The 23,781-nt window shown below is 47.8% G+C and overlaps 1 protein-coding gene across 2 annotated transcripts in view; it reads right to left on the minus strand.

The window, feature by feature from the left end:
- Positions 1–21,986, minus strand: part of SLC22A3 (solute carrier family 22 member 3) — an 85,602-nt gene extending 63,616 nt beyond the window's left edge. Inside the window, exon 1 of one of the 2 annotated variants that reach the window (XM_036886782.2) lies at positions 21,476–21,986. In XM_036886782.2, coding sequence (XP_036742677.2) covers positions 21,476–21,886 — 411 coding nt within the window. In that variant the 5' untranslated portion in view covers positions 21,887–21,986. The remainder of the gene's footprint in view (positions 1–21,475) is intronic. The other variant, XM_036886781.2, reaches the window with a different exon arrangement.
- Positions 21,987–23,781: the final 1,795 nt, after the last annotated feature.

Genomic DNA, 23,781 nt, shown 5'->3' on the forward strand with positions numbered 1-23,781 from the left:
AGACTCACAGGTAAGGCACACACATTTAAACACACTCCAGGGCAGTTGATCCACACAGCACCCTCCCTGCAGCCCCCATCTTGCCCAGGTTTGTTCACTTAAAGCTTTAAAGATGGAGATGAAATATTATGAAGTGGCTAATGAGAATCATTGTCACAGGAATTGCTCTGAAAATGGTCTCCACAGTAGCAAATTCTGATACTGTTTCCCATTATTTATAAATGAGTTAAAATTTTTCATAATAGTCTGGAAAATGTTAGCAATGCTAAAGCAACATCACATGATTTTTGAAATGCTAATGGATTTTGGCCTTCTTGAGAAGGTTCAAGAAGTAAACACAGGTGTTCAGGGATAATTTATTAATACACTGCATCAGGCATTGAAGCTTGAGTTGTTTACAGATGGAGTTACTGAAAAAGTGAAAAACAATGGAAAAATGAAATCAATATGAAAATCTCTCAAGAGCATGTACTTTCCAGGTAGGCACTTGGAAATAATCATGAAATATGTGACAGTTAACCTAATTACTTAACATTATACTAAATGACCATTTTCTGCAGACCTTTTCCAGATTTTGGATTCACAGTTCCTGGAAGTTTGCAGGAACCAGCAGCCTGGGACCAGCTGTGCCCATCTGCATAAGTCTGCTTGGCTTCAGCAGATGTTGGGCAGGGCCGGCAGAAGCGAGATGGGAGATGTATCTGGGAGCACAAAATGGGCAGAACAGTGAAATACGACCTGGTGACTATGGCAGCAGGGTTCCTAAAGAGTATGAATGCTGCTCCCCCCTCCAGCACAGGTGACACTGCAGTGTGACGCACAAGGACAGGAAGGGCCGGGTGAGTGAACAGCAGCCCAGAGGCTCCGGAGCTGGGTAAGAGCTGATTCTGTGGGGTGCTGGGGACGGACATCACTGGGATAAGGGGGGAGTGGGAGGTGAGAACGAGGAGGCAATAAGAGGAGGTAAGGTCAAGAACGTGCTTAGGATGGGGAAATATGGGGCTGGAGCCTCGGCAAGATGGGAGCCGTGGGGAGGGCGCTGTGTGGATCAACTGCCCTGGAGCGTGTTTAAATGTGTGTGGGCCACACGCTGGGGGAAGGCTGGGCCACGGGTGGGAGCGGCCTCCACAGGAAGGGAGAGGCCTTTGGGACCCACAGGGGCGCAGGAGGAGAGCAGGGGAGCAGGTGCCCGCAACCTCTGTCTTGTGGCACCACATGGAAGGCGCTTTTTGCTCTGAGTCTTCCAGGGTCAGGAAGTGGGAGTGAGGCGGTTTGCTAGGAATGAGGGCAGGGGGCGTGTGTGGGAAGCACAGGTGGGCATGTGGAGGAGAGCAGGCTGGAAAAGCCAAGCGAGGGCTGAGGAGATGCACTGGGGGGTCCCGGGAGCCAGGAGGGCAGAGCCCCAGCTGTGACGGGCAACCCACAGAGCTAGGCAACCCCCAGCAACCTGCGGCACAGGGGAGGGGCAGTGTGCAGACTGAGGCCCACAACTGGGCCTCACCCCTACACCACAAGGAAGGAAGAGGAGGAAAGGTCAAGGGGGAGGCTGCAGAGGCAGAGGACAGGAAACAGAGGCAGCCAGTTGGAGGGGCAGGAGGTGGGAGCCCACGGTGGAAGGCGGGGCCTGCGGCTGCAGAGGAGCAGGAAGGACCTGCACATGGTACTCAGCGGGCACCGCAGCCCCAGCACCTACTCCTGCCCCGCTCACACTGGCCACTGCATAGACGCCTCTTCTGAATGAGGAGATCGGTGCGTTCCAGAGGATGGCACAACCCGCGGCTGGGGGTGGGTGGGGAAGCCACTGAGGGGCAGCTGGCCCAGCAGGGGCAGAGGTGCCTCTGTACAGAGCAGAGGAAGGTTCGATTACATGGGAAATCTGCATGCAGGGTGGTGAGGTCAGGGGCAGATTGAGGCACTTGAACTTCGTTTCACTGACAAAAATAGAAATGTGCAACGACCAATAGGACATTTTCCTAAGACTCATCCATCTTGTGACATGCAGGTTGGCAGGGTAACCATGGTGGAAGAGACCACATGAGTGAGCTGAAATTTTAAGAAGAGCCAAGCTTCCTGTGGACTCTACCTGAAGAGAGTCATGATTTCCTTGCACATGTAAGGTTAGCCAGTCAGTATTACATGAAAGAGCCATGAGCTAAAGCTAAGCCTCCTTCTAGACCAGTGTCCAAGCGTGGTCCTGGGACCTGCAGCATCGACACACCTGGGACCTTGGAAATGCAGATTCTCAGGCCTGACCCCACACTGACTGACTCAAACTCCAGGCTGGGACCCAGCCATCTGATGTTCATAAGCCCTCCAGGGATTATAAACTCTGAGAGTCACTGCTCAGGAGGTAGGTGGGTGCAGACAGGATATTAGTTTAGGGTGAGGCTGACTGTGGAAAGAAACCAACTCATACTGGTTTCAAGTGTGAATTGAAATGAATCAAGTAAATGTATCTTATCACATAATAAAAAAAATCACTAATATAAATCCAAATATAAACTAAATAAGGCAAAATATAATGTGGTCACTAAGATGTTTAAAGAGACTCTAGCTTATTAGAAGCTAGGTAAGGCACCCATCTTAGTTCCTGATAAATGGGACCACTGCTCTTTGGAGTCAGATGAAGCGAGGCAGTTGCAGCCTTCATGAATCCACTTTGCCCAGCTTTGTTTTCTGAGCCTGTGAAGCAAAGGCTTCTGGTCCCCTTACGACAGTTTCTAGACTGGGTGCCTTTGATGCCACAGGCTTTATTCTCCCCCAGGCCACCCTCTTGGAGCAGGCCCCCTCCCTTCTGGACTTCTTCATGTAAGCAACGAGGCAACTATTTGGGGTAAGAGATCATCAACAGCGTTCTTCCAGTGACTATGGGACTTCACATTCCTTTCTGAGAAGGAATCGGGCCCCTTTTCCTTGGCTGACCACTGAATCTTACTGCCACACTTTAATTTTTGCAGGTTTGATTTGTTTCTTAGCAACCTTACTAAATTGAACAAAATAACTGCAGTTAAGTATGAATAATCTGCATGCAGTCTACTCATCAGTTTAAAATGTAGAACAACCATAATGTTCACGCGGCTCTACATCTACTTTAGCACGTCTTTGGCAGGAGAGTATCATGGTTAGTTAGGAAAACTGTGTGAACGGCAATAAATAAAACTCTCTCCATCAAGGCCTCTGTGCAGGCAGTCTCTGTTTTTCAACACCATTTTTCACGCAAAGTGCACACATTGATATCCCAGCCTTCTGTTTTAACTTAATATGGTATGATAAATATTTCTTCATTATTATTTCCTAAACACAGTTTTATCATCTCTGTCATATCCCACCATATGGGTACACTATGTTTATTTAACCATATTCCACTCCATTACACGTCCAAGCTGTGAATCATGTTTTCTTCTTGTGGAGTGCTCAGGGTGACCAACTGTCCCAGGCTGCCATGGACTCTCCCACATTTAGCGCTGAAAGTCCTAAGTCACAGGAAACCTCTGCTGGCAGACAGGGACATCTGGTCACCCTCGGAGAGCCCCAGGTGCAAGCAGTAGAAAAATGTGGGTGCTGGCATGCACAACACATAACCATTAGGGGAAGACTCTATGAAGTGGGGGACTCAAGGCAGCCCTTTGCAAGGGGGCAGGGGCCATATGGAGCCTGACATGAAGTGGGTGGAAGATGGTGGCAGGGAATCCATGGGGTGCAGGTGTCTGGAAACGAGGCAAAAACCCAGTCAGTGTGGCACTAGGAATTTGTGACAGAGTCTGAGCAGGAGCTAATCATCTACTGGATCCTGTACTGGACTCTCTCTGCACCTCTCCTATCTTTTAGGCCTCACCTGCCTCCTGACCTGGCCCTGTGGGGCTCTGACCACCTGATGCAGGCCCCACCTCGGCCTCCTGGCCTTGTGCCTGTGCTCTTGCCTCTGACCTCCCACATCAGGGATCTCACCAGGCACCCATCCATGGGACAACCCAAAAGTGTGAGGGAGTTGATGCTGGGGGAGGGGAATCTTTGCCCACCGGGAGGCAGAAGCCAGTGGCTAAATTCTCCCCCATTTCTCCCCCCCTATTCTCTGAGTCCCCATCCTCCACCCCACTTCCCAGGGGCAATCACACAGTGGCTTAAAAGATTCCATGGTGAGGTAGAAATATGCCCTTCTCCCCTACTTCACCCTCCTTTCCCCCACATCTATTTCCTGGCTGTTCTGATGCTACCCATAGACCCTTGCCTCAGGCTCTGCTTTCTGGGAAACTAGGATGAAGACACTACATCACTGAAGAACCAAAAGACAAAAAGGGAAAGGGCAAAATAAAAAGGAAAATGGTGACAGGCCAAAACATTTTGTTTTAAGAAGACTTGCAGATTGGCCTAGTCACACAACTGCAAGAACCAGACCCCCAGGAAATTCTAAACAGTATCTGCTACCCTCATCTTACTAATGAGGAAGATTATATGATCTTTGAAGATTAAAGTATCTGAGAACACACAAAAGCATAGTAAAAACTGTGAATTAATTAAAAGGCAATGTTGGGAATGCACTATTAGACTTGATTGAATTAATGCATTTTATGTTAGACTTTTGAGATGGACACTGAGACATCATCCATGTGACACGTTTGGGAAAGGCCTTCCATCTATGCCTCAGTGGTCCACACCTGAGGACACAGCACCCCCAGGTGACCACTGAAATCACCTGTGCCTGTCCATCAGCAGTGTTCTCTCCTGTTCCCAAAGGTGCACGGCTCTGGGACGTCTCAGGTCAGTTGTCACAAGTGGATAGAGAAACCCGCAATAGCAGTAGACACTTAAAATGGATTTAGTTCAAAGGGTGCAAATCATGCAGAGGTTTACTTTAAACCATATAACTTTAAATAAATTATATATGGAAAGTCAACAGAAAGAACCTGAATGAGCATCAGAAGGAAAAACTTTTCAACACCTTCCCAAGAAAATATCTTATATACAGTCACATGTGGAGCTGGCGTTTCAAACTGAGTTTTAAAACATTTTAAATTGGTTGTTTTGATCAAAATGTAGAATTTTAGATGGGGGAGGGATCCTGGGGAATAGCCTGGGTCTTTTCAAACACTATTTTAGAAGCAGAATTCTTGCTCCCCTCTAAAAAAACAAACAAAACAAATAAACAGAATTTTCACACTAAAATAAAACTGGTGAAAGTAGAATTGTTCTGCTGGGAAGTGCTGCAATGTCTGGGACTGGCAAAATGTAGCTGGAGATCCACTGATCTAGAGCCCACCTAGATTCCAGATCACAGGCCAATCCATCCAATAGGCCAGGGGCTGGGTGCTTTCTAAGGCATCTTACAAGACCCAGAAGTGCTTTGGCAGAAAAATACATTTTGTTCTTTTTACCCCTTTTTCCTTTTGGACCTCAAGGGCAGAAAGTTGAGCTAATTATAATGTATTATAATCATTGGTATTTATTTATTCATTCTCTTTTATCCCTATTCCCATTCCCATCCCATCCCCACAAAAGAACCATCCTGATGTGTTAAAGTGTATCTTTTTGTTTGTATTCTTGTAGAATCTACATTGTTATGTGTGTACGTATTTTTAACTTTATGTAAATGGTATTGTATCCTAAATCTCATTCTGTTTCTTGCTTTTTTATTTGGCCCTGTGCCTTAACGGACCCTCCGTGATGCTAGGTGGACATCTAATACATCCTTTCCAACTGTGGCATGGAGCATCTCCACTACATTTGACATTTGCTCTCTCCCATATTGTACCAACTCCCTGCCACGCAAATATTGCAGCAGTGAACATGCCCGCCTTCTGATGGAGGGCTTGAGAACTTCCTTCGGGATCTGTGCATAGCAGTGGAATGGCTGGGTCACAGCATATGGACACGGGCACCTAATTTGCATCAGTAGCTCCAGATGGTTCCTGAGAATAGTCCCACATGCCCTGCGGTCAACCTACAACCTACCAACACTTGGCATTGGGTTTTTCATTCCTAAACAGCCTGACGAGGGCCAAGTTCTATCTTGCTTGCATTTGCATTTGCATTTCTCTGATTGTGAGTGAATCTGCAGGCTTCCTGTTCTCAATGAGAATTTTGGTTTCCTTTCCTGAAAACTGTCTGTACCCTTTGTCAGTTCTTCAAAAACCCGTTCTTTTTCTTGTTGATTTACCACAATCCCTGTCATATTCTATAGATATCAGTTAATCCCTGTTGGTTGACACATCAAAAATATCTTTTCCAATTTTCCCTTCTGGCAGCTGCAGACCTGGGAGGAGTCACTTAATCTCTCTGTGCCTCACTTCCCTTCTCTACAAAATGGGGTAACAACACAGGCTCATGGGGTACGTGAGGGTTAGATGAATTGACTGTTTACTATGTTGCAATGTTTTCTGGTAATTAAAGAAGAAAGTGAGTTTCTAAGCAGGAAGTATGTATTAATAACCATCAGCTTATATGTAGTATATTATAGTGTGGCTTTTTGTTCTTCTTGGATATTAAGCTATGCTCGTGGATTAAACTTTAGTGTCTATTCAGTGTCAAGAGAACTGGATTGCTTAATATATACTGCCCCAAAATAGGAGGCAAATTTGTCCTTTTAACCAACTACAATACAGGCACAGGCCATGCTGGGACCTTTCCAACCACAGTACCTTTGGGGCAGCTTCTGCTGCCCAAACTTATGGAAGGATTTCTGTGCTCGTGAAAAACATGGAATGGAGAGGGTTTCATGGTGGATGGGATTTTAGTTCTTTTCAAAATGCCTCACTCCCAAAGGGCCTCGGAGAAGGCCCGGGAGCCACCGGGGATGCTCACGCCTCCCAGATCCATACAGGCCCTGCTGAGGGGACAGCTGGGGATGGGTGGCAGCTGCCATCCGAGCTGGCAGAGAAGTGCAGCCTGCGCTGGGCCAGGGCGTTACGGTGTGCTACCCGCACTCCCCAGTGAGTCTCCGAGGCTGGAACCTGCTCCCAGGGCTACAGGACACACCAGTTTCCAGAGCATTGTTCAGCTTCAACCCTCACCAGGACTGCTCACCTGTAGATGGACCGCTGGACCCTGCCAACAAGCAGGCATTGACTATCCACTAGGTCAGAGGCACTGGCTCTCTTAGGCCTTTATCAAAGGCCAAAGGTCAAAGGTACCCGAGTTGTTGTTCCTGCCTTGAAGCAGCTGGCGGTGGTATGGAGAAGGCAGAGTGTGTCTCAGCACAGAACAATCAAGGCCCCACAGTCAGGTCACAGGTGAGAGGGAAACTCCCCCACCAAATCTTCATTCTGTTACTTAGCTGTGTGATTCTGAGAAAGTCGCATATTTCCTCCTTCTGTGCTTTAGAGTTTTTTTTTGTTCATGTAAAATGAACAATAATATTTATACAGCACAGCATTGTGGGAGAACTAGATGAGATATTATGCATTGTGTAGAGCAAATGCCCAATAAATACAAGCTCCTGTGATGAGGATGGTGGAGAACCAGGTGCCGGAGGAGGGCAGAGGTCGGATATGGCCTTCTGGGGCGGGGGAGCAGGACAGTTCCTTGGGGATGTGGGTTTTGCGAGAGGGAGGCGAAAGCCAAGGACAAGAACAAAGACGGGAGCAGAGATGAAAGGGTCAAGGGACAGAGCCGTCCAGTTTGGAGGCCCAGCCAGTGCCACACTGGCCTGCTGTCCCCAGCACCAAGCCCCTGCCCTAACGACCACCTCCTGCGGGGGGTGTGATTCACACGCTGCTCTTGCGGCTCTTCCTTCCCCTGGCTTCTGCTCTCCAATCCCTTTCCTCTCTGGCTTCTCTCTTGGGACGCACCACAGCCGCGGTGACAAGGCAGACCCGAAACTGACCCTAACTCGGGAGGAAACCCCAGCCTCCCGAAGGCGACGTCCAAGCCTGAGGAGACCTCCAGGGTGACAAGGGACTCAGCCCTGCCTGCTGTGGCCTGGCATCCACACTGGGCTGACTCCCAGGGCTGTTGAGTCTGGGCCTGTCACTTTCCTCAAACGGCATCCAGCAGGGCAGCAGATGAGTATAGAGGGGAAGCTGGGCAGAGCCCCGATTACAAGCCCCAGTCCCTTGCTCCGCCCAGTAGGCACCTGGGATGCTTAAATGCAAGAAGGGACACGATCAGAGCAATGATTCAGGAAGATTAGGAGATGACATTTCTTTTGCAAGACACTGGCTGGCACTGCTGGGAGTGGGTGGAGGATGCAGCACAAATCTGAGCACCACACCGTCGGGTTCTTGAAGAGCCTGTATCTGCTGGGTCAGTGGCCCCACCACTTACCTCCAAACAATGGCAGATAATCATAACTTCAATCAGAAAGCTGGGGCTTTTCCCTCTTCTGTGTAAAATGTGAGGAAAAGTTTCTCTAGATGCTGCCAGGCTTCCTGCCCACAGCCGGTAGCAACCCAGCTGTCTATTCAGCTAATGGATTTCCCTGGGTTTAGGGAATCCGAGGCCCTTCCCAGCATCTCTGCTCTGCCTGCTGTCAGAGGACAGACAGTATGAGGTCTGAGCCAGCCTGAGTCCAGCAGCCCCAGACCAGAACACGCACACAGACGACTCAGGCCCACATTTGGTGACAAAGAGCAAGAAGGAGGCACCTGGCCAGGGGGTGGAGGCTGTCAATTCCAGGTCATGACTGAAGAAGTGAAGGCTTGGGAAGTCTTGCCAAAGCTTGTAGCTCTGGCCTTACATCCTGGGTCTCTCCTTGGTGTTTATCACTGAGCCCCAGTTACGCCAGCCCCAAAGAGTGGATCCCTGCCATGTCCCTTAGTGCTGGAATCTTGGTGCCCTGCCCGACAAAAGATTTCCTAAGACTGAGGGGTTCACAGTCCACCTCTAATTCCCAGCTGCCCCAGGCTGCCTCTCTGAGTCGATCTCCTCAATATCCGTGTTCACCAACTACAATCATCACCAGTCCCTGAGCACCTATGATGGACCAGACAACATGCTAAACACTTCGCATGCCTCCTGTCAACCCCACACAACAGTCATGATTCCCATTTGGTAAGAACCTCAGCTCAGAAAAATCTCAAACTAAGCAGTTTGCCCATATTCATGCAACCAGCGAGCTCATGTTCTTAGCTGCTCCTTTGTCCTAGAGATAGGCCACACTAAACCAGTTCAGATCTAGAATTTGATAATTTCTTGACAGAATTGTGCATCGATAAATGGTAATTATCTATGTCTAGAGTGGATAAGCACAAAAACAGTTTTATTTGATTTTGCAATGCACTTACTTGGTTTAGTTTATTTTTTGTTTTATGTATTGAACTATAGTTGATATACAATCATGTATCGGTTTCAAGCATAAAGTATACAACATAATGATTGACAATTATCTACATTATCAGATACTCACCCCAACTGGTGTAGGTACTGCTATGTGTCAACATAGAAAGACATTATGGAATTAATGACTATATTCTCCATGCTGTACTTTTATCCCCATGACTAACTTTTATTATGATTGAGTGGTTTAGCCTAAAGTCAAAATTCTTCTGTATGTGCGCTGTATACTCACATCCTAGACAGGGGATCACAGTCACCCTACAGGGCACAGAGTGGCTCCCTACAAGGGACCTCAGACAAGTCTGTCACACTGTCACCCAGTAGTGCAGACCCAGAAGGAGCACCAGCCACTCTGGGAAAGGTTCTTGGAACAATTTCCTCTATCCTACAGAAACTGTGGAATTTATTCATTTGATTTTTTAAAAGTTGAGGCCAAATTAATCTTCATTCATTTCAACTCAGTTTTCTCCTCTACCCTGGATATTTAATATTTTTAATTATCTATGTGTCTTCCCTGTGAATGTTCGCTTTGAAGGAATCCTTTGAGGACAATGAAAGGGAACTTGTTTCTCAAGAGATGCCTGTAAAGCATTGCTTTAAAAAAAATCACCCATGTTAAATGTGCACACTGTTTTCTGCACGATCCCTTAATCCCCATAAACGTGCTACAATCAGTCTTCAGAATAAGAGATTCTGACGCTTGCCCCTTCTGTTTATGTCTCAGAGGCATCGGCTGTAGCTTCCCTTCCCAGGGGCTTGGGACACAAATGTTGTCTTTCATCTTGTGCTGCCTGCCGGCCATGAAATGCTTCCAGCTGGCGAAGGGCTTGTGAAATCAGAGCTGCCCTGCCTGTGCGTACGCGGGACATAAGCAACAACTGGAACGAACGTGAGACACTGTCAGGCAGAGAGGATGAGCAGAGCATTACGCAGAGCCGTCATCACCACGGCCGGGCAGCCCCTGTGGCTCTGTGCAGCGCTGCCCAGGTAATGGAAGCTCTGTCTCCTCTTGGGAGTGTGCCCTACCCTCAGCCTCCTTCACTCTTGTCGACGTGGGCTCCAATCCCAGAAACCTGACAATACTAACAGCAAAAACTTTCAAAGCCATCAGACTTCATTAAGACCAGACTGGCTCATAGGTCCCATTGCCCTAAGAGTCAAGGCTGGCCCATCTTGTTTCGTTTCTTCTAGCCAGGGGGACCTGCTCAGGCCCTGGCTGCATCCGCTCTTACAAAGCCGTCCTTGGGTCTCCCACACTGGATGCCAGTGCCGACGGCATTTCACAGAAAACCACCATTTCCCAAATCTGCCCCCGGGTCACACAAGCACGAATAAAATAAACTTTCATTCCATGTAAAATTGCATCCTGTACTATGATACACTAATTCAAGTCTTCCATGGGAAACTCCTATTTCTGCATTATGAAGCCAGCAAAAGTTAAATAATTGTATCTCAACATACAAGTGCTGAAAGAGCTGACTCCCACCAGGAAGAGAGAGCCCTCGATCGTTTGGGCGAGGAGAGCTGGACCACTGGTTTGTCATCATCCACACAGGAACAGTAAACCTACAAGGCCCCAACTAATGTCTCACATTATTTGGAGCCTCCAAATTTCGTCTCTGAGCTGTTTTTGAAGAAATGAGAAAACACAGCCTCCCACACTTACTTGCAGGCATTATCACAAATAAGTACAACGTCAGTTCACAGTATGACCTACAAAAGAAATGCTATATACCCCCTGAATTGATGCACTCCTGTCAGAATTACTATACAATTCTTAAATGTCTTCACATTTAAGTTAAATGTTAAGTGTAATGTGTACGTGTAAATAACCTGATACTTGAAGCGGAAGGTGTGGGTATGCACTGGGAGGCTCTGGTCCATTTTTCCACATGATGGTCTCCAGTTTCTGGCCCCAGCATTCACTGTTAACATGGAACGTTGGAGACTCGCCAATCACTTGGTCATTTCCCCTGCTTCTACCCTGTGACAGTCTTACAGGGAGGTCACCTGCCTCATAAGACTAGGTCTGAGAGCAGAAGAATCACCTTTGTTTCCAAATCCAGACATGCAGCTGTCTGTCTCCCTCAGGTAGTTTCCAGTGTGTGGATGGCCTACAGCGTGTCGCCCTCCTGAGATTCTCCGTAAGGCCCTACGGTCTTGAGTAAATGTTAAAGAAGGCAGGATGGGCGCCCATCCCAGTGCCAGCGACATCTCCCACTCCACCCCTCCTCCTGCTGACATCATGCACAGCACAGTAAGCTCATCTGGAAGGGAAGGTGTCCTGGGGAAGAATCCACCCAGATTTCTGGAAACTAACCCCTCCAGCTTTCAAGTTAGCTTCATCCTAAGACATCTTCTCACCCTGGCATGACTATGGCAACCCTGAACTTAGGGTCAAGAATGAAACAGGTCAGGGGCCTGAAAACAGGCTGTAGAATAATAGACGTCAAGGAATCTTGGAAATCAGTTGACAGTTGATTGCTTTACTCAGATAAGGTAACAGAGGTCCACCGATGTTGCCATCACCCCCGGTCACTCACGTGACCTTAGCGCCGAGTTGGCACCTTTCCCACCACAGCTTCTCTATCATTGATCACAGGCCAGGATGCAAGCTTTCAGAAAATAGTCAACAAAATCACCATGCTCCTTCCCTGACTTTAATTTTTAATTCCCCTGAACACAGGTTTTAAAGTTAAACAGCTGAATCAATTTTACACTTTGAGGGATGGTCCGCATGAGGCCCATACTAGCCACACAATTTAAGTGCAGGAATTTCTTTAAAATATTTCTCGTAAGCCCCTAACCTACATTCCTCACTGCTTTCTTCTAGATTTACCCACATATCAGCCCCCAGGTTACTCTGTTGTACTACAGTCACGGCAACTTAGAGCACAGCACCCCCTTTAAACGCCACGCCACGATCCCTCGCCTAGACCAGATAGCCCTGACCACTGTTTGCCATGCTCACCATCCTTTGTGATTCCTAAAAGCTACACTAAGAACCATAAGGAACTTTGCCTTTTCCTCATAGTATGGAAATAATATTCCTTTCGTAGTTTTGGTTGAAGAAAGGGACAAAAAAAGAGGAAGAATTTTGGAAAGGTTTCATTTTGTCTTGCACGGTAGGCAGCGTGTGCTCCCCTTCGCAGCCTCGGAGGGCTCACCGCTGTGCTCTCAACCGCTGGAGGCCAGGCCTCCTGAGTGTTCCTCACTGACCCCAGGCCTGCACCTGCGCCCAGCTGTCCCTGGGCCGCATCTTGGTTGATGACACAGATGTGCCTGGAAGCATCAGAAGAGCTGAGAAAAGCCTTTTGGACATCAGCACATAACAGTTATGACCTCAAAAGCCTGTAGTTTCTAATCTTTCCTGTTTGTTTCATGTCCTGGGTTGGATCCCCCAAATTAGGATTCTGAGACCATGCAGACAGGGGCAGGGGTGTCGTCTATTGTCCCTCTACTGCAGAGGGCTGGGTTGGGGAAGGGAGGAGTCAGTTTCTGCAAGGCCATGACCACCTGATGATTTGCCAGTCCTCGTGGGTATGAGGGAGACACATGTCTCCTCATGGCGTGTCATTCAGCAGCACTGTGCCAGGGCATCCGACAACTACTGAAATTTGTGTAAGATCTTCATACTGAGAGCTACACACATTGCTGACAGAAACTGAATAGTGCCGAAGGCAGCAATACATCATGTTGAAATGACATCAAGTATATCATGTTCAATGGATCAAACTTGGTAAGGTGTCCATTTTCTCTAAACTGATACATAGAATTAATGCACACACATGCACGCGCGCACACACACACACACGCACTGGGGAGAAGAACTGATCTGAACCTATGAAGGTCAATTGCAGAGTTGGTCTAGCCAAAATTATAAAAGGGGTCAAATTTGTCAATCCTTTTTTACTAATTTAATCATGAAATTTATTAAATGCCAGGTAATTTCATCACAAGTATTTATTACCACAGTCTCTAATCTCAAGACCCCTGCAGCCTGGTGAGGGAGGCAGCCGTGGGCACAGTCCGCACCTGGTGAGGGAGACCGGCAGACGAAGGACATCAGACGCCCCAGGGCAGTGGAGGGCGGGAGGTGGCCGAAGGTATTTCTACAATAGGTAACCCTTAGCCTCATCTTTAGGTAAAAAATGGAACAGCCTTGTGAGGAAAGAGGGAAGGTATTTTGAGAAAAGGAAACAGCATGTTTGAGAGCCCGGGAAGGACAGCCGGGTATGCCCTGGAGAGACCAGGGGCCAGAGGGGCTACAGACGCCCATGGACAAGGGCATGGCGGCCCACGTACAGACCAAGCAGAGGACAGTCTTGAAGGAAAGAGCCTCCCTACCATTTTATCAGGAAATACACTACAGTGCTGTATTAGTCAGGGTAGGCTCACAGTTAGAGTTGTAACAAATAACCCCCCAAATCTCACTGGTTCAACACAAGAAAATTTCTCATTAATTTAACATTTGTTTGCAGAAGAGTTGGAGGGAAGGAAGGTGGCGGCTCCCCTCCCCACAGGCTTTCAGAAATGCATCTCCTTTCATCCAAGGACCCTACCGTCTCTTCAGACTTCAGGGCTCTCTGGAGGCAGGTGAGGGAAGAAAGGAAAAGACGGGGATTGTGGAGAGGAGGGTTACGCTGGCTCCAGACCTGGCAGTGTGACATGTCATTTTTCCCAATATCACTGACTAGAGCTCTGTCACCTGCCTCACTAGCTGGAAGGGAGGCTGGGAAATATAATCAGTTGTGTGTCCCGGAGGAAAAGTAAAGATATTCTTTGCCTTAAGGGCAAATTAGTGCCTAAGAGATGTTGGTTGTTTGAATATTGAAGGCAAGTTTACTAGTACTGTATCAGCCTAGACCAGAAGCCAGCACACTACAGATCCCAAGTCGAATCTGGCCCAACACTTATTCCTTCTCTCCCTCCCCCAGCCCTACCCACCTGTTCTTTTGCCCATTCTAGAGCTGAGGAAACTGAGGCACAGGCAGATTCTGTGACTTGCCCTTGAAGATAGAATACAGAATTGCTGGGACTTAGGCCCAGGTATATCTGACCCCAGAGGACATGTATATTCTTTCCACCGTACTAACCTGCCTTATACCAAGAATCTTAACCCATACATCAACAAGCATAGACATCCACGCCCTACTGTTGTATATCCCATTCACTTGTACCTCTGCCTTTGCCCAAAGCTCCACCTTAAGATTTCCCAAGATTCCCAGGGAGTGTGGTTCAGATGTGGACACCCCAAACAGTTACAGGACTTCACTAACAGTTGCCCATCTCTGGAAAGCCCCACACCTTCTGCAAACAAACAACAGCATTTCATCGGATAAAATCTGGATTCCTGTCTTGAGGTAAAAGGATATTGCTTCTGTCCCAAGGTCTGCAGAGTGTGTCTGGGGGAACTGGCACTGGCTGCACCCACACAGAAGGTGGCCCTGCTCACAATGCTCCCCTACTGCTGCTCAAGGAAACGCCCAGCGAGTCTCCATGTGTGGTCCAAGAACCACCTGCTTGGGCCTTACATGCTTGTGAGAAACAAAGATTCCTGAACCCCACCCTGATCTTTGGATTGGAAATCTCTATGGGTGGGTCACAGGAACACACACCGACCAGTACTCCAGAGGGCACCTAATTAGCAGCCACTGATAAAATGATGATGAAGATGAGGGAATGTGAGAATGGAACATGGTTTTCCTCACATATTCCTCCTGGACTCCTCATCCTCTGAGGCTGAGGTCAACGTCAGCACAGTTCAATCATACGATTGAATCATAAGTTCAATCATAAGAAAACATGCCTTCCCCACACCCATCACCACTCTCATTGTCTCAGGGCAAGTTTCTCTGCCAGGACTTGAGCTCCTCAGAAAAAGAAACTTACCCATCTTAATATCTGTAGCTTAGTCCAGTGCTTAGCATACAATAAACGCTAAATAAATTTCAATTGAAGAGTAGTTGATAATCCAACATCCCAACTGATGGAAAGAAGCAGATGTGCTCTTTCACACTCTCATTCCTTTTGTACATATTTTCCTTGCTGTTGTTCTGGGGTCCATACTGCATGGATCTGTTTGGCTATCCTACTGTCTAGACCAAGGAGCAGATACCTAGTGGGGTGCCTGTTCACTCCTTAGGGTCCTGTCTTTACTCCATTTAGAAAAAAAACTGCTCTACTATTAAAACCCCTTTGCCATCAGCAGAAAGGGCTAGTTACTTTGAGGGATGCTTGCTGAAAAGTTAGATTCAGCATAAAACATAATTTTTGTTGAATAGTTGGTATTTCAGGAAGTAAGAAAACCATAGACCTCTAATAAAAACAAACAATGACAGATTCAGCTGTCGTAGATTCAGCCAGGAGAGAAAAAAGTGATTCCAGGTCAAAGTGGTGTTTCCCAGCCCAGAGAAAAAGCAAGTAAGTCCTCTTTGGAGGCAGCCAGATGTCCCACAGAGAAGATCAGTCAGCTGGGAGCTCATAATCAACAAACACCAAACATACAACCCATGACAAATGACAGGTTTCTAATACCAGGGATTCAGGTAATGAAGTTATTTCAGACAGTGTAATTACCAGATACAAAATACAGAGTCATCACATATACAACATTTAAAGAAACTGAAAAACGGAAACACAAGATGGAGCCAGAAATACAGAGACTACCAAAAAAATGACTAGGTGTATTTGAAAGATAACAAACATAACTTTGATAAATGAAAAAGATAATTGTTGAAATAAGAAGTTCAATGGATGGCATAAATGTCAGATTTAATACTGCTGAACAGAAAGGCAGTGTTCTGAAATTATAGTGTTCTGAAGTGTGTCTGAAGAAATATCTAGACCATATCTATAGACACAGAAATGGGAACTCTGAGAGAGAGGTTGAGTCATGAGGAACAGAAAAGGAAGGTCCACCTTACATCTAATTAGAATCTCAGAAAAACAGAACAGAGAATAGAAAAGGCAACATTGAAGATAGAATGGCTGAGAATTTTCCAGAACTTTTAAAAGAACCAAAATTCACAGGTAAAGGAAAACAACAGTTTGTTCATTCAACAAATATTTTTTGAGTGTTTCCCATAGGCCAGATGCCCTTAAAGGCAATGTACACCAAGCTGGATAAATAAAAGAAATACCCACTAGACACAACCTGAGAGAAAAGGACACTTAGACTGACAACAGACTTCTCAAAAGCAAAATAAAAGCTGTAAGACAGAACCAGCATCTTCAAAGGACTGAGGAAAAATAATAGCAACATAGAAGTATTTACCTAGCAAAACTATCTTTCAAGAATAATGGTGAAATAAAGACATTTCCACATAAACAAATACTAAGAACATTTACTACCTAGTAATACACTTAAAGTTTTTAAAGATCTGCATCAAAAGGAAATGGGGAAAAAAGACACCATATAAAATAATGAGCAAATAAAAACCCAAGCATACATGATCTACACAAAAACCATATATTAACAATAAAAGGGTAGATGTAGATGATTGACTGCTATGGTCTGTAACGCAGGAAGACAAGTGACTGAGTCTAAGTGTTTAAGATTCCTAAATTGTTTCAGAGAAGGTCACAGTAGTAAATGTAGGTTTCCTAAGTAAACTCAGTAAAATTTCAAGGGTAATGACTAAAATAGTTGAAATAAAGGATCTAAAGTCCAGACAAATAAGGAAAGGAATAAAATAGAATAAGAAAAAAATTTTAATCATTTTTAATGGAAGGAAAAATGAGGGATAAAAAGCATAGAAAGAATAAGGTAAAGGAAAAAAATAGATGGTATAAGAAGCCAGAACATATCAATTACCACAATAAACGTAATGAGACTAAGCATATGCGTTGAAAGGAGGTTAAGCACACTAGTAAAAAACAAAATCAGGTCATTTGCATTTTACAAGAGACACATCTAAACTATCTGAACATGGGAAGTTTGCAAGTGAAGGATAACAAAAGATCTAGCACACAAATGTTGACTAAGAGAAAGCTGAGGTGGCTATATTAATATCAGACAAAAAAGACATTAATGCAATATACATCATGGATTTTAGATAGGGTCCCTACACATTACAAAAGGTCCAATTCATTACATAGGTTTTAAAAAGTCTGAATTTGTATGTACATGCATCAAATAAAATTGCTTCATGTATATATAATTTTAAAATCTGATGGGAATATGGGGAGAAACTGACAAACCTACAGATATAATGGCAAATTTCAATATTCTAATTTTTCTTAATAGGCCAAGCAGATGGAAACTTGATCAAAATCTAGACTATTTTAACAGCACGATTGACAAGCTCCAAATATTGGACATCTATAAAACCCTGCACCCAGTAGTTAAAGACATTCTTTTCAAGCATGTATGAAAAGTTTATAAAAACTGGCCTCTCTTAGAAGGCCAAAAAGCAAATTTCAATAAAATTCAAAGAATCAGTACCATATAGACCACATTTTCTGACCATGCCAACATTATATTAGAAGTCAGCAATTGAAAGATAAAAATATCAACATGCATTTGAAATTTTAAAACAAGTCTCTGAATAAATCATGGGTCAAAGAAGAAATAATAATGGAAATCTAAAATACTGAGAATGTTTTAATAATAATTAAAATCTGCATTTCAAAACTTGAATGCAATAAAAAAAGTACATAGAAGGAAATCTGGAGTTTCAAATATTTATACTAGAAAAGAAGAAGCTGGAATTAACCGAGCTAAGCATCCAACTTAAATTGGAAGAAACATGCCAAAAATAAATTCCAAAAGCTAGAAAAAATAAGAAGGGGCAAAAATTATGAAACAGAAAATGAACAATGCCATAGTTGGGTCTTTAAAGTAATAATAAAACAGATGTTCTCCTGATGAGGTTGATTCACCAAAAAACAGGGAAGGCACAAATAATATTAGGAAAAAAAAAAAGGAAAGTAAAATCTTTGCCTAAAGTGCACAAAGCAAATCAGAGGGGCAGTCCAGGCTCACATTTAAGCCCGGCTAAACTCCTTTCTCCAATATCCACAACAGTGCATGTCAGTGAGGACAGGATGCTGGTGGCACTGATGTCTGTGGGTTGGCCTCCTGGGTTGGCCTTACCGCATGGGACGGATGTTGAGAAGCAAAGCAGAGACACGTGAAACACAAGGACAACCCCAGAGACCAAAGCAGCCACCACTCTCTTCAATGGGACCACTACTCAACTCAAATAGACTTGCCCTTTATTGTGGGGGAAGAAGGATCTGGAAAGGAAAAAACAGATCCTATTTCTAAAGGTGCTCTGAAGGCTGGTTCCTACTGACAGATTAGAGAGAACCTCTTTTTTTGTTTTTTTCTACATGGATGGCTAAAGTCCTAACATCAATTTCAAAGACTCACTCCCTGGGCAATGAATTGGAATATCTGGTTGGTGGGGGCTCAGATTTCTCTGCATTACATCATGCTTTATTCTTCACAATGTCTGACAACCAGATAAGGATGAGGTCCAGACATGACGGAGGTTTGCACCGAGGAAGGTACACGCAGGTGAAAATACACCGCCCTGGGCTGAGCAGGAGAAACAAGCGGGGGAGCAGGAGTGCATCCGCCCTGCACTTGGCATTGACTTCTGACTTAATTCCTTGAAGGTATTTTGCTTTGTAAAATGAAAGGAGGATAGATGAAGTTCACACCAAGAGTAAAGAGCCATTCCCAGCAGTGAAGCCTCCCCATCTGCCTGCATGACCAGCTGTACACAGAGTGGCATGGAGGCCAGAGGACCACCAAAACAAGTAACAAGGTCAACAAGGTTCAACAAGATTTCCAGCAGGTTCTCAAGTGTGAGTGATCTGCATTGTCTGGACTTGTCCTAAGAACTCAGAACACTGCATGGAGGGAAGGGGACCAATTACAATCAAGACCTCTGGATCGGAACCCATCTCAGCTACACAGAAGGTGTGGGACTCTGGCAGGCTCTTCAACCTCCTGCCACACGAGCATCTTCTATAAAGCCAGGACTAAGAGATCTCCCCAAGCATGGTGCAAGGGCGGAATATAGTAGCCACGTGGAGACATTCCAGAATCTGCTGCCCTTCCACCTTATAAGGTCTCACAATGCACCCCTTCCCCTGATTAAGATATTATACTTCAAGTCTATAAAAATACATTGGTTACATGGTGTTGGCCACATTCATTCTTCTAATCCTTGACAGTACATGAAAAAAACAAAAACTAATTGGATCACATTCAAAAACCAAAGACAGCAAAATATTAACCGTGCAGTACTCTGAAAGAATAGTTGTTCTGCACGGCCGAACCTCCTGAATAGAGGGAGCTTTCCTCTCAAGAATCAAAGCATTAAAAACAAACAAGCCAGAAGAAGCAATTTGGGATTAAAAAAAAAAAAATCTCTCCCATAAACTTCAAAACTTCAAAAGTATGTTGGCAGCCCTCAGGAGCACATACTGAGTATCGTTTTACTTTTCCTTGAAGGTTTTTATCATTGTTCTGAGCACACGGGGCAGCCATTCAGTGACGACGCTGATGGCATCTGCAGGGACTGTAAAGGTTTAATCCAGCCCCTAATTTTACAGATGAAAAACTGAATCCCAGAAAAGCTGATTCACCCACACCATAGAGTTAGCTGGAGACCGTGCCAGACCCGGGCCTCCCAACCTTCCATCCCAGACACCACTTTTTAGGAGCTCCTGACCTTTGTAAGACCCCCCTGGCCCACCTTGAAATAACCTCTGAATGCCTGAAATAAATCTGGAACCCCAGAAAGTACCTGGGCACTGACTTTTATGTCTCCCTTCCCTGAGGTCCATGGATGATGTTTGCCCATGGAAACCCCACTCGACTGTGTGTGCATTCTGCTTTCAAAGCTCATTTTATTCTTCATTTGGGGTTTAAATGTCTTCAAAACTCAGTTATACCTGAGTGTTGTTCAAAACTCTCCAAGGGGAGTTCTCTAGTCTGCCTGGGAAGTAAACGCTAAGCAGCCATGCTGAGTGGAATAGAACAGCCACGGAAGAGAGGCAACTCACCGTGCAAATGCCCTCTCCTACCCAGGGCCACACCCTGTCCATTCCAGCTGTGAAATCCCTAACAAGGCCGCTGCAGTTTATAAAGCAGTCCCCAGCGTTACCCACAGAATAAGTAGAAATCAAAGTACCCCAAGCACACATACACACTGCCTGGTGGCCTGCCGTGGGGTGGTGTCTCCGTGTAACACATCACAGTATGGGCACACACCCACACATGGCATTACAGAACATGCACCACGTCAAAGATCTATAATCCCAACCCCAGAGAGAGGAGGTCACCAGACCGCGGTACACCATTAACAGTCGAAGAGGGGGCATTAACTCCCAGCCCAGCCTAGCGCAGAAACCAGTGCTGCCGCCAAGGGCTCATGAGGGCCCACCTAACGATGCAGTGCCTGCCCAAAACACACTCAAGGAAATGTGGAAGCAGTCCCTACCCGGCCCCCAGCAGCCACCGCCCGGTAAGTGGGGGGCGAGGGGCGGGTCCATTTTGAAGGACTTGTAGCCCCTTTTTGCTGCATTCCTATAACGTATTAGCAGGAAAAAAATGTAAACCCTTAATCAACACCTCAGCTTTCCCAACTTATCTCAGATGTTGCCCTTTGCCCCAAAGCAGTTTTACCAGTCATTTCCCGGGGAAAGCCTCAACCTTTGTCCCCTGCATTTCCAATAATCATTTGGGCAACTAGAGAAAGTTTGCTGCCTTCCCCCGGTGGTTTCGTCTTCACTCTGCCCCCTGGAGACTGTGAGCCGGTCCCGACCAGCCCAAGAGCGCTGGCGCACAGACCGCACTTCCCAACTGCGAGTCCGCGCAGCATTTCCGATTGCTGAGCAAACACCCCGCAGCCGTCCCGCGCATCGTCCCGGGCGCTGCCATTCCCGAGGAGGCGTGTGCCACGCATCTCGGCACCTGGCTTCCATGACAGTTCCCGCTCGCACCTGAAACCAAAGCCTCGCTCTGTTAACGCACTCGCACCGAAAACTGCACGAAAGGCATCCGCCACGCAGCGCTTCCAAATGTGGGGCGCCCCCAGAGGGAACCGGCGGGCCCCGGCCTCGGCGGACCTTCCCGGGGGCGCCGCCCATACTCCCGCAGCACCGTCCGCTCCCCGCCGGCGTGCAAGCGCGGGGCGGGCGCGTCGGGCCGGACGGCCGCGTGTGTCCCGTGCCGGCGCGCGCTTACCTCGCTGACGATGGTGGCGGGGGCCTGCGCGTACCGCCAGCCGCCCCCGCACGCCACGAGCGGCGCCGAGCGGTTGGGGAAGGCGGCGAGCGGGTCGGCGCAGCTGAGCGCGCCTGCGGCGGGGGCGGCGGCGGCGCTGGCGTTGGCCTCCTCCAGCAGGAAGCGCCGGCAGCGGGCCCCGGGGGGCGCCGTGCGGTTCCACTCCTCCTCGGGGCTCCAGCCGCAGCGCTCCGCCAGCGCGGCGGCGCCCGGCCCGCGGCACCAGTAGCGCTCGGGCCGGCGGCCCAGGAAGACCACGCCGACGAAGAGGAAGGCGAAGGTGACGCCCGTCAGGCACAGCAGCAGGAACACGCGCCGCTGGAAGCGCCCGAACTCGCCCGCCCGCTTCAGCGCCTCGTCGAAGGAGAGCATGGTGCGCGCGGCCGCCCGCCCGCCGCCCGGGCCTCCGAGTGCCCCGCGGGCCCGCCGGCCGCCGCCTCCACCCGCCGCCTCCCCCGCGCACCCGCCTCCCGCCCCGGGGGCCGAGCCAGAGGCCGCCGCGCCCGCGGCCCCCGCCCTCCCCAATCCCTGGGTGCCCGCGGCGGCCGGGCCGCGATCCCCTGGGGCGCCGCCGGAGGTCGGGGTGGGCGCGCTGCGGGGTCCGGGGGGGGCGCGGCTTTGCCGAGCGCCACCGCGCGCCAGGGACCCGACCCGGGATCGCAAGTGCCGGGCACAGCCTCAGGCCTGACGCGGTGCTCCATTCGGTCCCTGCCAGCAGCCGACTCTGCAGTCGGCCCCGGATCGGGCTCCAGAAGAAAGTTCCAGGGTCACCCAGCTACTCCCGGGCTCCCTGGGCCTGGCCTCGCGGCGGACCCGAGCGCAGCCTGGGGTTACTAACGAGGCGCGCGCTCCTGTCTGCACCTGTGCCCCCGAAGCCCCCAGGAGACCTCATCCCCTCGGTGAGCAGAGGCCGCTCTGCGCACCCCTGGGGCGGGACAGCCAGGTCCTGGAAGAGTGGGCCACTGCGGAGCTAGAACCACGCGGGACTGGATTTTGGCAACATCTCAGAGATCGGCCAACTTTTCCAAAGGGCATTTGGGCACCCACGGGGTTACGCGTCTTGTTTGGAGTCCTGAAGTTCAAAGACAGAAGGGACTTCAGTTCGAAACATGTTCCCGTGGTCAGGACCTCAACCACCTACTCTAGGCCTGAAATTGCCCAGAAAGGGTGTTTATTGTTTGGCTTGAACCGTTGATTTTAGCTTCTTTATTTGCTTGCTCCCCCAAGATCCACAGACCCATGTTCGCCCTGCCCTCCAGGCAGCTGCTCTCAGTCGGGGCTGCGCGGTCCGTGTCCATGCCAGGATGGCTTCCCTGGGCGCTACCACCACTTCCAGGCTGCAGCCCTACGCTGTGCTGGTCACCCCGCCTGCTGCCAGCGCTCTCCCTGCCCTGCCTAGCCTCCTGTCTCACCACGTGTTTTCTGAGAATTTCTCCAACTTCTCTCCAGACTCAGTCCCATCCTCAAAAAGCGTTCTACCCTTAGCTTACTTATCTTGAAGGGCCAAGAGGCTGGGAGCGCACAGACACGTTACCTGTGGTCCAGCCTGCCTTCCCCACTGTCCTCCCACAGTTCACCTTGGAGGTGCCGCCTTCTGAGCTGGCCTTACTTTCCAAATTACATCTTCATTTCTCACCCTCCCTTTCAAAATCTTAACCTATGTCCCTCACTGAGTTGTTCCCTCAGGTAACAGCCAAACACAACCACTTGCCAATCCTCAAGTCCCTCTTGAACTTTCCTAGATACCCCTGTAGGTATCCCACGCAGTTCCCTCTCCCTGGCCTTTCACCCTCATGCCCACCCCTGCCCTCTGCCCAGCAAGGCCTGGGTTGAATATCAGCACCCTCTTCTGAAAGGCTGTGCCCACCATGACTGCCTTTCTTCTTAAGGAATGCCATCGTCATCTGTGCTCCTAACACACCTAAGAACCTTCTTAGGGAATTTTCTTGTATTGTACTTGTCAGGGTATTTTCATTTTAATTACTTTTTTTTTTTAAGTGAAGTTATCTGAGCATAGAGACAAAAAGGCCTAGAGTAGCTGCTAAGATCGTTAACTGCAGACCACTGGTCCCAATTCCCTTCTTCTCATTATAGTAAGTGATCTTAGGCAAGTTATTTAGGCTTTTTCTGTAACATTGAGTAATAATAGAAACTTCTTATTTTAATATAAATCACTTAGAATGATAATTGAGATAAGTCCTATATAAGAGCCAGCTATCAAAAAGAGGGTGATAAAAAAATAACACCCACCCCTAGAATTAGCAAAT

This window comes from Manis pentadactyla, chromosome 12, assembly GCF_030020395.1.
Source record: "Manis pentadactyla isolate mManPen7 chromosome 12, mManPen7.hap1, whole genome shotgun sequence".
NCBI classification, from domain to species: domain Eukaryota; kingdom Metazoa; phylum Chordata; class Mammalia; order Pholidota; family Manidae; genus Manis; species Manis pentadactyla.